The sequence below is a fragment of the Epithele typhae genome (assembly GCF_022376455.1).
Source record: "Epithele typhae strain CBS 203.58 chromosome Unknown BXZ73scaffold_33, whole genome shotgun sequence".
Classification (NCBI taxonomy): domain Eukaryota; kingdom Fungi; phylum Basidiomycota; class Agaricomycetes; order Polyporales; family Epitheliaceae; genus Epithele; species Epithele typhae.
Window position 1 is genome coordinate 166633 of NW_025954224.1, and position 14850 is coordinate 181482.

At 54.5% G+C, this 14850-nt stretch overlaps 3 protein-coding genes across 3 annotated transcripts; 1 reads left to right on the forward strand and 2 right to left on the reverse strand.

Annotated features, from left to right (window-relative positions):
* Nucleotides 1–36: 36 nt before the first annotated feature.
* Nucleotides 37–2451, forward strand: BXZ73DRAFT_48819 (MFS general substrate transporter; the record flags this gene model as incomplete). Its single annotated transcript, XM_048020130.1, has 13 exons — nucleotides 37–202; nucleotides 338–453; nucleotides 510–528; nucleotides 581–770; nucleotides 824–855; nucleotides 907–943; nucleotides 992–1426; nucleotides 1479–1609; nucleotides 1653–1796; nucleotides 1870–1947; nucleotides 2011–2061; nucleotides 2134–2156; nucleotides 2230–2451. 13 exons carry the CDS (start codon nucleotides 37–39, stop codon nucleotides 2449–2451), a joined length of 1644 nt encoding a protein of 547 aa, XP_047876631.1.
* A 542-nt stretch (nucleotides 2452–2993) lies between these two features.
* BXZ73DRAFT_48836 (histidine kinase) lies at nucleotides 2994–12483 on the reverse strand (the record flags this gene model as incomplete). Its single annotated transcript, XM_048020134.1, has 44 exons — nucleotides 2994–3070; nucleotides 3127–3219; nucleotides 3276–3359; nucleotides 3413–3463; nucleotides 3518–3610; nucleotides 3660–4411; nucleotides 4462–4488; nucleotides 4540–4663; nucleotides 4711–4743; nucleotides 4799–4877; nucleotides 4931–4977; nucleotides 5031–5111; nucleotides 5157–5221; nucleotides 5270–5322; nucleotides 5381–5727; nucleotides 5782–5840; nucleotides 5897–6277; nucleotides 6334–6434; nucleotides 6492–6543; nucleotides 6591–6655; nucleotides 6704–6752; nucleotides 6803–6937; nucleotides 6991–7234; nucleotides 7285–7342; nucleotides 7397–7425; nucleotides 7476–7651; nucleotides 7711–7807; nucleotides 7864–7913; nucleotides 7975–7994; nucleotides 8055–8110; nucleotides 8169–8506; nucleotides 8564–8664; nucleotides 8716–8886; nucleotides 8941–9235; nucleotides 9291–9437; nucleotides 9489–9520; nucleotides 9574–9793; nucleotides 9846–9877; nucleotides 9929–9974; nucleotides 10032–10339; nucleotides 10391–10499; nucleotides 10553–11887; nucleotides 12167–12303; nucleotides 12397–12483. 44 exons carry the CDS (start codon nucleotides 12481–12483, stop codon nucleotides 2994–2996), a joined length of 6936 nt encoding a protein of 2311 aa, XP_047876632.1.
* Nucleotides 12484–14050: 1567 nt separating this feature from the next.
* BXZ73DRAFT_102598 (uncharacterized protein) lies at nucleotides 14051–14757 on the reverse strand (the record flags this gene model as incomplete). Its single annotated transcript, XM_048015287.1, has 3 exons — nucleotides 14051–14091; nucleotides 14146–14337; nucleotides 14391–14757. The coding sequence occupies 3 exons, from the start codon at nucleotides 14755–14757 to the stop codon at nucleotides 14051–14053; spliced, it is 600 nt and encodes a 199-aa protein (XP_047876633.1).
* Nucleotides 14758–14850: the final 93 nt, after the last annotated feature.

Below are 14850 nucleotides of genomic sequence, written 5' to 3' on the forward strand. Positions count from 1 at the left end.
GCCGGTTCTCCGGGTCCTCGCCTTCCCCACCGCACGATGCAAACCAACGCATCTCCCCCCAGTGCTCGCGAAGTGATTCGATCGACTAGTACGACGAATGTGTCCAACCAGGGCCTTGAAAAGGCGGCCGACGGTCGCGCAGATCGTCCAAGGCGCCCATTTGGGCTTCGATGGAGGAGCTCTGTCTGGTTCATCACCCTCGGTGCGCCGCACTATCAGCCCCACGCGCTCACAGCCTGACACTCCAACGCCCCTCAGCCGTCGCTCTAGGTAAATCCCTCTCTATTCGGACTCACCCGCATCCTCGACGCCGACCGTGATCGTGCACACTTTCCAGGGGTATTCGTCGATATCCTCATCTACTCCCTCATTGTGCCCGTAATCCCGTTCCGACTCCAGGACCTGGGCTATGACGGCGTCTCCGGTTTGGTCGGCTGGCTGCTCTTTGCCTATGTGCGTCCAAAGCGTTCATCGTATCTTATCAAGACTTACAGCAGTGAATCCCATAGTCTGCAGCGCTGGTCATATGTCGTCGTGCCGCCTATCTGCAGGACGATCGTTCACCCCTGCCATATTGCAGCTACCCCGCCAATTGCTCACTTGACAGAACTGTACAAAAACAGGCGAACACCCCTTCTTCTAGGCCAAGGGGCTTTGATCGCTGCTCAGATTATGCTCATGGAAGCACCCAAGTACTGGTTAATGGTATTGGCCCGGATCGCTCAAGGTGTCAGTGCGTCAGTCATTTGGGTTGTCGGCCTCGCGCTCGTGTACGTGGTCTCTTGTCGACTGTATGCGCACTGTTTCTTATAGTCTTTACCAGTTGCGATACCGTCCCATCGACCATTGTTGGCAGTGAGCCTGACTCCACAACCTTCGTGATCTCGTAAATGACGACCCTTGTAGAACAGCTTGGTTTCGTTGCGATGGGAGCTTCGTTCGGGTGCGTTCGACGCTCCGTAGTCACAACCAGTCACTCATGTCATAGCAGCTTCGTCGTCGGCCCTCCTGTCTCCGGTGCCCTCAACGATCGGTTCGGCTTCCGCGGACCCTTCATCTTCGGCATCATAGTCACCTTCATCGAGTTCATGTGCCGCGTCCTCATCATCGAGCGCAAAGAAGCAGAGCGGTGGGACGCGTCATTGTCCCCCCTCGTCCGGACAAACACCTCCAGTTCACGACGCCCTGCTTACGGTGGAACGTCGAACGAAAAGCGCGACGAACCTGCTCCTACGGATGTTCTCACTGCTCCTGCAGATGCAGACGCCGGCCTCGAAGCCCCTTCCGGGTCTGCTGCTGCTGCTGCGATGGGAACCGACGCGGCCGCTGCTCAAACCGCCCCACAACTCTCGATTGTGCGCTTGCTGTGGCTGATGGTCAAGTCCAAGCGCACGATGGCTCCAGTCCTGCTCGCTTTCGTTTACGGGTACGTTCTATAGTGTGTACGGCACCCACCATGGCTAACAATTTTCTCACAGGGCTGTTCTGACCTCGCAAGAGCCCGTCGTCCCACTGTACCTCGGTGGCACCTATGGCCTTGACACTTCTCAGATCGGGCTGGTCTACATCGCCGCCGTCATCCCGTCTTTCATCTGCAAGCCTCCATTTCGTCCCTGTCTTCGCGCTCGGCGCTGACGCCAGCATCCGAACAGCCTCCCCGTTGAGTGGATGGTGGGCCGACAAGCACGGAGCCACGAGCGCGGTGCTCATCTCCGTCGTGTGCTCCCTCCCGTTCTTCTTCCTGATAGCCATCAAGAGCTCGCTGGCGTACTTCATTGTCATGATCGCGCTTGAGAGTGAGCACGGCGCCTCGAACGTACAGCATATGCCTACCGTCCCTGACTAACACATCCACCCCACCTCTGCCAGGCTTTTTCTTCTACGGCACCTTGTCTCCCGTAACCGCAGAGCTCGCTGCGGTGACACAGAGCCTCGACGGCGTCGGATGTGAGTGCCCCCTCGGTGCGTCCTGCCGGGCGAAATCGGTCTGACCGCGCGTTCGCGCCGCAGACGGCCACTCCTACGGTGCCTTCAACATCGCCTACGGTCTCGGATCCGCGGGTGAGTCGCGTCCCAGCACCACCGCACGGGGCTTCCCGCGCTCATCGTCCTTTCGCTTTTTCCGTTCCAAAGTGGGTCCCGTCATCGGTGGACAGGTGGGTGCCGCCCCGCCTTTCAGCAAGGCGTTCTCCCCAGTGGCGCTCCGCTCACTCGCTTCTCCGCGCCCAGATCTACGACCACGCGTCCAACGGCTGGATGATCGTCAACTTCTTCGACGCCGGGCTGGCGATCGCAGCGGTCGTCTTCTGCGTCTTCTGCTTCGGGGAGGAGCCGCTGTCGACGAAGATCGTCCGTCGCCTGCGGAAGCGATCCTCGTCGGATCCCGAGGCTGGTCTCGAGCAAGATGAGCATACTACTAGCGAGCCGACCGGGGTCGCGGAGGTTGAGTAGCTACCGCAACGGTGCCACATGCGATACCAATGATCAGATACCCACCTCCCCACTCCATAAAAGACGCATAGTACGCGGTCAACGTTCGCGAATCCGGAAGGTGCTCTCAACGACACTGTGTGGTGATGCGGTATAGGATGGATTTGTGGGATGGTTTAGCTGGAGACGTACGTGCGACTGGCGTCTTCCGTGAATATGCTAACGACAGGGGCAACGACGTATCCAGACAATACATAGTGTGACGTGACGATTAAGAAAGACCATCACATAAGGCGTGTATTCTGAGAGTCGCAGAGCGAGAACAAGGAAGTATGTGTCTCTATGTGGTCAACTGGCGGGAACATGGCTACATATGCTACAGTCCTATCGGATATTGAATATGTATATGGGGCAAACGAGATCAAGGAAAGCGAGGAATACATACGACAGGGTAAATGATGGAGAGGTATAGTACGTGATACATGGGCGAGGAACAGACGGGCACGGGATCACAAAGCAATGCGACTGACGTAATAATATTGAGGCGGAGGAGAGGTGCAAAGTCACGGCGATGTAGGTGAAGGCGACGGGCGTTGTGACGAGGCAGGGGCAAACATTCCGAGCAAGGACAATAAGTCATCTAGAAGGACGCCCATTAGTCCACAAACTACGAATCTCCGCGATAGGACGACGTACTCTTCTTGAGTGGTTTACTGAAGAAGCCATTCATGCCGGCGCTCAAACAGAGCTGCTTTGTGGATTCCTGGCAATCCGCGCTAAGAGCGACGACTAGATCAACGAAATCAGCATCCAGCTCTGACTACCAGATAGCCGGACGGGCTTACTAGGTAGCACAAAGGGCACCTTCCTTTTCCCTTCAACAATGCGCAGCCTTTTGCAGGCTTCGACGCCGTCCAAGATGGGCATATCTGAATATCGATAGTGAGATGTTGATCTACGCAGCGCGTCTTTGGAGTCTCACGATGGTCAAAGAGCGCCGCAGTGAAGTATCCAGGCTCATGGCTCTCCCATTCTGTAAATTGATGAGATTGAGACCTGCAGACCAACAACCAGCAGTTTCACACACCCGCTATTGCTTCCTCGCCGTTTGATGTCGCGATGACATTGATGTCATATCGCTCCAGCTGCTTGATAAGAAGCTTCTGCGCGACGGGATTGTCTAAAGCACCGGTTAGCACCGACGCGGGACATTAGAACCAGTAGCTCACCCTCTGCCACGAGTACGTTCCCATACAGCGTTCGTTGGGCCAACGCATGTTCTTCACGGAGGACCGCCGAATCTATGATCGGACGCAACGGGATGTGGTCAAGAACGTTCTTCAAGCTTGCGAGGACCTGCAACAACTTGAGCTGTCGGGGAGGTTTCGTCATTCGCACAATGCCAGGCGGCGACGCTGTGTCGTCCCGGAGCATCGGGGCCCCAGCAAGATTGTCCGTTGTTGGTGTGAAGAAATGGACGACCTTCGTGTCTTGTAAAGCCGTATGCGACAATGAACGTATGAAACGCGTTAGATCATCAGCGCGGCTCTCCGACTGGTCGTCAAGGATTACAAAGTCGAGGGGTTGCGAGAGGAACTCGGCACTGTGAAGAAGAGGCTCGACTTCGTTGATGCTCGAGATGGGGGTGACCGAGAATCCGCTCAACATGGTGCTGAGCATCGCTTGAGTCGTAGTGGAGGCGGAACCCACAAGGATGCGCAGCGGCTGGGGATTCGTCAAGAACGAGCGAAGACGTTCGACTTCTGCCAGGGTCTGTCTTGACTCTTCTGACTCGAATATCTTGACGGGGAGTGTGAACCAGAACGTTGAACCAGCGTTGAGCTCAGATTCCACACCAATGACACCTCCCATGAGCTTGACGAGTTGCCGGGAAATCGATAGTCCTAGACCTGTGCCACCGAAGCGCCTTGTCGAAGAGTTATCGGCTTGCTGGAAGGGAACGAAGAGTTGATCGACATCCCTGTGAAACGCTCAGCACGTAGTTATCATAGCAGAAGTTTTTCTACACACGTTCGACTCAATCCAATGCCGGTGTCCCTGAAATAATCCTTTAGGACAGAGACGTGAACTCAAGTGATCATTCCTTACTGTATGGAGAATCTGAGTGATATCTCCGTGGATGTCCTCGCCACGTTGGGGTCGACGGCGCAAGTGAGTCGGACGAAACCATTGGCGGTGAACTTGACCGCGTTGCCAATAAGGTTCATCAGCACTGGGATAAAATGAGCATATGCGGCCCACAGGCGAGTACTGAGGTACCTTGACGTATTCTCGCATAATCAGACTTGACCCCTACGAGGACCTGTAAAAACGCTCTGCTAGATGCAGAACTGGCGATGGCACTCACAAGGGGGAACATCCGGCTCGATGTTGAACGAGAGGTCCAGCTTCCTCGCAGCCATGGGAAGGAGGAGCTCCATGCAGTCCTACACGACTGGATGATCAGCGCGACAAAAGAAGCAGCGTCGGTCATACTAACTGCAAGCAGATTCTCGACGGAGAAACCCGAATACTCTAATTTGACAGCTAACCGGAATTCAGACACATCGCAAGCAGATAGCGTAACAATAGTAGCGTACCGTCTGCCTCAAGCTTGCTGTAGTCGAGGATAGAGTCGATGATCCTCAAGAGCAGCTCGCACGACTGCTTCGCAGTTTGTACTGGATAAAGGTCAGACAAGGAGGAGGCAACAAGGAGAGACTCACCAATCTCTCTTTGTCCAGCATTGAGTTCCGTGCCACTCAGGATATCCAATAGTCCATAGAAGGAACTACAATGCGCTCAGTAAAGCGCAGCAATGTCAATAAATTGTACCCACCTGAACGGCGTTCGGAGCTCGTGACTCATAGATGCCAAAAAGTTGCTCTTGATCTAATAAAGCATAGGTTGGAATCAGTCTTCCTTATTCAACAACGCAGTTGCAACTTACCTTAGTAGCCTTCAGAGCATCCCCACGACTCTTTCGAGCAGCCTCCAAAGCGTCGCGTTGCGCCGAGATCATCTTAAGGTTCTCCTTGGTCCCCGCCTGCACAGACCTGAACAAGAGAGCATTCGAGATCCCTATGCTTGCTTGCTGGCACAGGAGCGTCAACATGGTCACAATATTTGGGGAGAACGCGTATTTCGAGGCCAGGTACACGGCGCCAAAGGTCTGGCCGCGGTTGCTGAAGATGGGGATACAGATAACGGAGCGATGAGGGCTCTGAGCGGCCTCATTTGCGAATCGAGGTTCTGTCATGATATCCTCGTAGTAGACCCGCTCCTTGTTATTGAGAGCTACAATCGATCAATCGTGAGATGCGAACTAGGCAGATAAATGAAGAACCGTACCATGCTGGATGACAGTCCGACGCAGTGGATCGACGATGGAGCGGATGGATATAGGGTTCCTAATTAGTAGTCATGATTCGGGTTTGTAGAGTGATAGTATGAACAAAGCACGCACTCATGCACTTTGCACGCTTCAGGGGAGTTCATGCTTGTTGCTACAGTGTAGTCTCCAGCCTCCCGCGCGATGACGACGCATGTGTTCTGGCTGACTGAGATCTCCGTAGCAATCTCAGTCAATCGCTGCAGAGCCATCGAGAGGTTGATGTCGCCTGAGATCTCCTTGCTCCACTTCAGAATAGACGCCAGGTCAGCAGCGGTCAAAGTCGAGATTTGCTCCTCCTCAGTTGCGTCAAGACTTGTTCGATCCAAGGGGCTCGTGAAACTTTGCTGGGTTACAATGACACTGTCAGTTTGCACGGCAACATCCGAAGTGAAGATTTGCCTCTTGAGTGGCGCAGGTTGGGATCGCGTTTCCAAAAGGGAGCTCAAGTGGTTGCTGCCACGGAATGTGAGTACATGAACGCATCTTTAAATATATTTAAAGAGACGTACACGACGCCTCTTGCTCCCCATTGGGCTTGACGTGCGATACCTCGTCGTTGTAGCTCTCCTCCAAGGTTTTCTACGCCGCAACGAACAAAGTGGGAACCTTGCTGAAGTTGTACAGTAGTGATCAGCAAAAAATGTAGACAGAGACGAGCGTCACGAACCAGATACAATCCGTAACCTCCCTCTAACATCCAGTCGTTGGTCATTGCCAGTCTGGAGACCGTTGAGCCATGTGATGTGACAAAATCCATGACACTTACTTGACTGCGACGTCGTACAGCTTGAAAGCATCCGGGTTGTTCGTCAAAGAAGCGATCTCTGCGTCCTGAACAGGTATGAGTATACGTCAACGTATACACGCTCGAGGACCCACGATCAATGCAACCCAAGCGCTGGTGTTGACTGGACTTGGCGACAACCACCTACAATGAGGTCATCAAATTGTTGACACGATACACCCTTCACGACGCACTTGCGGATGTACGACTGATTTGCTTCGACCTGTTTGAAACAGTGCGCCCGCTCTTCTACCGGGAGACCGCCATTCCGGATGCGATGAATTAGGGCGAGACAGTGAAAGAAGAGTGCGTATCGGATGTGACGATGACTAGAAACCGCGTCATTAGTGCGGATTCACAGTAATCATAACGCAGTCCTCACTTGGGGTTACTGTCCCTGGTGTCCCAGACGTAGAAGCCGAGAGCAGCTGCCTCCTCCACAAATCCTAGGCAGAACAGCCCGACAAGCTTGAATGAATTGTACCAATTCATCACTACCTTAACATGCTCGAAACTTGCATTTTCCTGGAGATACTCAGATTCGATGAACGTATCTGTGTCGAACGCCGTTTCCGCAGAATGAGCGACTGTGTAGCCTCCGAGAGCTCGGATGCAATTCAGTGTTCCTGCGTATAAGCTTCAGAAAACTAGTAACCTGCATGTGATTATGGCGCACCTTGAGCCAACATAGACACACCCAGGCTTGATGTCCACAGTTGAACATCTGTGAGTGACTGTGAGGCGTAAGCAGGCGCGTGACGTGAACACAAGGACGAACGGTCAACTACCTCTTCCCCAGCAACGACGACTTCGCTCACTACGGAGGAATCAATACGTCAGGCCAGCCCTTAACAAGTACGGACCCACGGTGGTCGCCGATGTACAGCCTCGTGAGAACAAGGTGAACACTCGAGAAGCTGGTGAACACCCTATCCCCAGCGCCTTGTCCGTACTTGATCGCCTCTTCCAGTCGAGGGATATTGGCACGGATGTGCACGTTATCGAACCCGGACACCATGGAGACATATAGAACCAAGGCCCGGCTGAATTCCGGCTCGACGATGAGCCACCTGATGCAATAACCCTGCGAGAAATCACTCACCACTTCTCGAAACTTGTGCCATACTGGTCCGCAATGCGCAGCGCAAGCTTGCCAAGGTCAGTTGAGAAGCGGAAGAGCTCCCGTCTCTCCGCCGCCGCTATATATCGCAGTCGTTGACAAACGAAGGGAAGGTAAACCTCGCTTGACACTCACCTCCTAATGCCCAGAAGAAGCCCAAGGCGGTGCCAGGACACATACCGGCCCTTCGGAAGTGTTGATCACTTAGTGATAGACGAGTCGGACAGACATAGAATAGGTGCTTACCGCAAGGCCAATTGAACAGTCTTGAAAGAGGTGACGTTCGCGTCAAGGTGGCGTGTCAAGCAAAGCACGCGGAGACTCACCGTGAGCCCGATGACGTCGGCGAAGCCTTCTCCTGGGCTCCAGTACGCATTCGTGCCTTCCACACAGAGAGTATTAGATTGTGTAACGTCAGTAGTACATGGGACCCAACTCACCGGCGTCGTTGAGCAAACCAATCGCGAGATCGGTGCGACTGTCGCGCGCCCGAGGAATGTTGAGGATGTCGTCGAAACCGACAGCGAGGATCTCATTCTTGACCAGCTCGAACATGATGTCTGCCTCTCGTCGTGAAGGTGCCGTGTTTACGTCTACGCCCAGAAGATGCAAGCCAAGGGTGTTGTCGTTCAAAGCCGCGCCGTAGTTCCCTCGCATCCAGTGATTTCGGGACCGCAGGCGAAGGATTCGCGCCTTGTCCTCGGGATGTTCGCACCGCAACAGGCACTCCTGGAGTAAGTTGTCAGAGATATTGAATTCGGCTTTCCACGTATACATCCTGGCAATCGCCGGGCTGTTAGAAATAGAAGCCGATAGAACGCTTGAGCTGACCCACTCCGCAAGTCTCATGAAAAGGGAAGAAGTTCTCGCAACATCGGTCTTCCACGAGTCCTCATCCAGAAGCGAACGTGCATTCATGTAGGATTGAAGAGCCAGCTATGACGTAAGTGTCAATAGACAACTGCAACGAGAACATCGCAGACATACCTCGTGTGCGCCGCGGGCTCTCGCTGAATCGCCGGCGTTTAGAGACATTTCAAGCAGCTCGTCTCTCTTTGCGAATTCCCGCAGTAGTGGCAAGCATCGTTTGGCATGCTCTGCGACCCGGTAGATGTCCGGAGCGTCATCATCCGCGTCGTGCAGCATCATCAGTATGATCTAAACGAATGTGCCTCAGAAATGTATTGAAGTCACTCGTTGAGAAAATATTACCCTGAAAGACATCTTGGCCGTGCTCTCCTCAGACTGGTTTTCGGCCTCAGCTTGCGCAGCTTGTCTATACCGATCGTGTGCGAAGGTACACATGTCGCGTGCCCGTTGCACCAGCCAGCCTTCGGTGATAGCAGTCTGCAATCCCCGAACAGATCGCCTCGTGGTACTCTCCTTCAAGATGCTGACCGCTTTGGAGATATTCCACATGTCCTTGATATCATCTTCGGTACCGCTGCTGTTGCTTTCCTCTGAATCGTCCCAGTCCATGAGTAAAGCAACCTCTGTAACCTTGAAACTGGAAAGACGGATTAGTTAGCATTTTAGCAATATTGTAAGAAAGAGTCCCTTACGTTGGGCCGAAGAACGACGCCCACATGATGAACTTTCGGGCGTCTTCAGGAAGCTGGCGTAGATGATCGACGAGGAAAGCGAGATTCCCTGGTTCGGTGGAGACTTTCTTGTCTAGGAGGTTCTTCTCGATTTCCGCAATATTGAACCTTGCACATAGTAAGTACGTACACCGACAGCTATGCTCTGCAAGTACTCACTGCCAGTAGTTGCGATCCCAGTCGTACCAAATCTGCAAACCAATGACCGTTAGGACGTACGTCACGAGATAACGGATCCTCGCACATGTTTCTGCCTGTAGAGAGTAGTCAAGAGGTTCCTGGCAGCGAAAGCGTTGCCTTCGGAAGTTCCATGCACAATGCGAGCCAGATGCGCGACGTCCTCCTTTGGGCGGTGAAGTGTTCGTGCAACCAGCGTCGAGACTGAAGGGTAACTCAGAGGCTCCAGGGTGATCCACGTCGACGCCTTTGTCGCAAACGTCTGACGGATTCTGTCTACCCTCTCCCTTCAAGCACTGCGTTAGGATCTACACATACTCGAAGATAGCAACCACTGACTGTTTGTCGGAACGGACAGTGCCGAATATGAGCTAAGACGTTCAGTTAGCTTATGATCATGCTGCCTCTGATCAAGTGCATACCAGGCGTGTACGCGAGTTGACCAGAGCGTTGATCAATTCCAAAGAGCTTAGAGCATGCAGGGTCAGATGACGCTCTTTTATACACAGTGGATGTGGCACTCACGAATCTGACGCTTCATGGAGATCATCAAGGAAGAGTGCAAATAGCCGGGTTTCCGCCAACACAGCGAACACGTTCTCGACCAGTGACTGGAAACGCGCAGGAAGTTCGCTGGTCTCCAGCGTCTCTTGGGGCAGATCAATTGTAAGACCGAATATGGAGAAGATGGTCTTGAGCTCCGGTGCGCCTTCATATAGAAGAGGAACGTTCTGCAGCTGGGGCCCTAGGCGTTGCTTGAGGTCGTTGACGAAACGATGCAGGTCCGAGTTAAACACTATAAGTTGCCTGAGTACATGTGACAGGCATGCAAGCTGGAACGGTGTCAGCGTAATGTAAAGACGTTAGGCTTTAAGGCGACTGACCAGCGATGCGAACGGCCCTGTTTCTACTTCAGTGAACTTGGCCTGACCCCACAGACCATGGGCGCGCCACTTGGCCTGCTGAGCAAGGATGAGGGAACTCTTTCCAGCTCTGAAGAAAGTGAATGAGTGCGAGAATAATGAGCAAGTCTCAACTTCGCTTACCCAGGGGGTCCAAGGATGATCGCAGCATGCGTCCGGGCCCTACTATGTGAAGGTGCCAGAGCGACTCTTCGCAGTCCATCGCTTGCCGTCATCGACCCTGCCGTCACGGTGCTGGGACCAGAAGTACCCGATGCTGCAGAACTCTGGAACTGGTCCACCGTAGAAAACTTCGATCCCGGAGAGTCGGGTGATTGGGCCATCTGACCAGAGGCTTCACTTTTCGAGGACATGGAGTCGCTACGCTCTTCTCCCGTGGTGACGTTGCTAGTCCCGCCAGAGTTACTTGAGCTGACGACGTAGGGCCCGCGCGAGGTGGCAATCTGTCTCGAGTAGCTTGTGGACGTATGTCTGACGATGTTTCGAATCGTCTCGAGCTCCTTGTCTCGGCCGAAGAGGAGGCCGGGGATAGTGAAGTCCATGCAACGATCCCCGGTAGCAATTTCGAATGAGGGGATGAGCTCCGTGGGGCCGTCGGATGAGAGGGCGACGGCGGCCAGCAGTCGTCGCTGACACTCAAGGAGATCTTGCTTGAGACCGTAGGCACTTTGATATCGTGCATCCGGCGACTTGTAGAGGAGCTTCTCTATGATGATCGCGAGGACTTGCGGGATGTCACGGCGGATTTCATGGACGGGCATTGGACGTTTGTGGACGACGGCGTAGAGAAGGTCCAGAGGACCACTTTCAAACGGCAGAGTACCGCGGCCGACGAGGAGCGTCCAAAACATGATACCAAGAGAGTACAGGTCCGTCCTATGGTCCTCAGGGAGATTCTCCATGCTCCCTGTTTGCTCCGGAGCGAAGTACGAGAGTGCCTCCTTCACTTTGAACTTATTGTCCTCGTCCAATTGATCTGCCTGGAGTACGTACTCTGACGGAACGCCGTACTCCTCGAGCGACACCGCGCGGTTGCCGAAATGAACAAGACGCACCAGGCCGCTGTGATGATTCAGATGGAACGCATTGGCACGGACCTCTCGGTGGACAATGTTGTTACGATGCACCATCTCCAGACAATGCGTGGCTTGAATGGCGAACTCAAGAAAGGTCGCTAGGTCCATGATCTCAATGGCCTCCATCTCTTCCATTGCATACGGTTCTTCCACGCCCGTCATGAGGATGTCGCGGTTCCCGGAGGCTGGCCCGGCTCTAGAGATGTCGCCCAATAGAAGATCGTTGACCTTCGCAGGCGGAAAGTAACGGCCGAGAACGTTCAACCCGGGATGGAATAGAAGAAGGACGACACAGTCGCCATTGGTTTTGGGAATCGTGAAGAAGTCGATCATCTGCAGAATGGTGCTGGAAGACTCCGGAGAGGTGGCCATTCTCTCAAGTCTGCAGCGAAACGCATCGTCAATATCGTTCACGAACAGGGCAAGAGAGGGTCGGCATAAGGAGCGAGAAATCACCACGTGTCCGCGAATGCATTGAGACTGTGTCCGACCAAAGGTCCACGCTCATAACGACAATTTGGAAGATTGTAGGAGAAGGCGGATATTGCGGTAGAAAATCCCGACGTACGCCACAAATATGCATCGTGTAATCACGAACGCGTCCCGTCGCATAGAACAAGTCCGCCGGGCGAGGCGCACTGATCGACGAAGGAAAACTCACATGTGGGCCTCGCGCTCGAGGAAGAGGGACGCATTTGAATGAGCAGGGACGATCTTGGCCAGCACGCTTGTGCCATCTTGCAGATTGGCCCCTTCCGCGAGAAGCGTCATGCTACCAGTGTCCTCCCATGGTACCGCCTACCGCGCCGCATTCCATAGCCGAACCGAAGGATGGAAGATGATTGGGAGCCGTCAGGTGGATGAGATTTGTTGCGCGATGACGACGCGTACCTTCTCGAAAGCATAGCCGGGGACAGAGAGGATGCCATCCTTGAAGTAAAGCGTCGGAAGGGCTGGCTGCGCGTACTTTCGACGCATACTAGAGGAGACGCTCCTCAGTGCGAAGACGAGGAACCAATTCGCGTCTAGGAGGAAATGACAGCTGAAGCGGGGAGGGCCACAGCGGAGGAGGGGTGATGGGGCCGCGCGCGGATGGATGTTAGACAGGGGAAAGCAGGACGTCGCCCCGCGAACTTTGGGCGGCTCTCCCCAATGCGCGCTTTCGCGCGCAAACCAAACTCACTCCACGCATGCAGCTGTACTGCCCACCTCCCACTCGCTCTAAGGCTTTACAGTTCTACAACAAGACCAGCTGGGTTTCCCTTCAGCCTCCGACTTCGATCCTGCCCTGTCAACCCCCCGCCACCGCGGACAAGAACTACGCTCGGTTCTCGAAGCCGCCCAGAAGAAGGGATCACAGCTCGGGGCAGACGCCGTACTCCAGACGCGGGGCAGACGCCGAACGGGCAGGCACGAGGCAGCCGCCGGCGCGGGCTGGATTGTCCACCGCGCCACGGCCCGCCCAGCCGCATAGAGCCGCTTTCACACGCCGGGGCGACCATCTTTCTGGGAGCTTTTCTGGGAGCCTTTTATAAGGTTTAAAATCCACGTGCGGTCAGAAAAAGCATTTCTATGGGTTTCTATGGGCGAGAGAAAACCTTACTTGCCTTTCTCTCGGCTTTAATGTGGCACTAGAAAGATGGTCGCCCCGGTGTGTCAACGCTTTACTCACCCGCTCCGCGTGCTGCGGAAATTCATTTCTATGTAAGGACTTGCCACACCCAGGCTAGACCTAGCCCGCGTGACCGGCGCTTGCGCCCCATAACACCGCGTTTGAAAGGCGAGCATGACAAGCCCTTAGAAACAAATTTCAGCAGCATGGCAAGCCGGTAACTAGAGCTATTGAAGCCCTTTGAAATCCCTGGGAGGGCCGCCAGTTCCGCGTCTGCCCCGCGGCTGCCCCGCGCTGTGATCCCGTTCTTCTCGGAGTCGCTCCGTCTTGCCACAGCTTGCCACTCGTCGACATGGTCTCCGGGCCCCGGCCCGTCCTCGCCGTCCCTCTAAGCGCCGCACTCCGCTACTGTTCGCTGGAGAGCTGACCCCAGTGCGCCACTACGGACTAGGCCCTCTCGCATCTTCGCTGCTATCCTTCAACCCGTCCTCACTGCTCTCGGATGCGCCCTCGCCACTATTGAACGCGCCCTCGTCACCCTCGCACTCGCACTCACCAATGGCCTTTAATCCGTCTTTGCATCCCTCTGTGTCGTGCCGGCGGCCTCTCTCTCAAGTTCTTTGGTCCCCAGTGACGCAATTACGAGGCGTTGTAGCCAACCAAGGGGGTTGCTCCGTCCGACACACTGCGTAGATGTCCTCGCACCAGCAATTCGATGAGCCTATTGATACATTCTTGATGACGAGTACAATACAATGGTGGCGGGATCAGTGGGACAAGAGAGCGCCGTACACGAGACAGACAAAAGTGCAGCGAGTGGCCAGGATGGCGTCGGATAGCGTGCCCCCCTGCGCGTCCTGTGTCAGAGAGGACGGGGACGGAGACTGGGAGGACTTTACGTACCTGTGGCTGAAAAGACTGTCTCTACATAGCCTAGAAGTTTGAGGTGACCTTGGCAGTGAGCTTCCTCGGTCCTGCAAGTCAGACCATGAGTGTCCGTCACATCACAAACGATAAGAGTAACAGACGTTTGAACTCCCTACAGTCCTTCTTGACAGCCTTGACAATCTCCAGGATCCTGCCGACCCCACCAAGGTCGAGAAGGCTGTGGCTCCAATTGGGAATGGAAGGAGGGGTGATGCCAGTGGTATGCTGTTTGGCATACAAAGCAAAGGTGGATCCCAGTGTGCTCACTCCACGGAAAGTGGGCAGAGGACAGTCTGGAGCACATTGTGAACCCAAGCGAGAGAGCTAAAGGCGGGGTGCGACGAACCTGGTCTGCTCAGCCGCTTACGCATCAGCCTGTCAGCGATCTGACACTCCTTTGTGTAGTCCATCTCTGCCACTGATTTCTGGTGCACCACAAACACTGTGTGCTTCCAATCATATACGACCTCGAAGCGGAAACATTGCTGACCCCTGGAAGCCCAGCGCGCAGGGAAGACGATGAATCCAGATGGGAAAGGGAATGCGGAGCGGAGGAAGGCATCCCAAGCAGTCTCACAGCCACCCTCGAGCATCCTGGGGTGAATGGTGCGGAGTTGACGACAGAGTAAAAGGGCCATCTGAGACATGGAGGGCGAGAGGTTGATAAAGACGACACAGATGTGGACGTTGATAATATACTTGTGCGACTCCATAACGGATGGCGGGCCCTCTTGACGTCATCTGCCGCATCCGGCAAATGCCAGCCACCTACAGTTGCTTGCAGTGAATTTGGTTTGCGCGCGAAA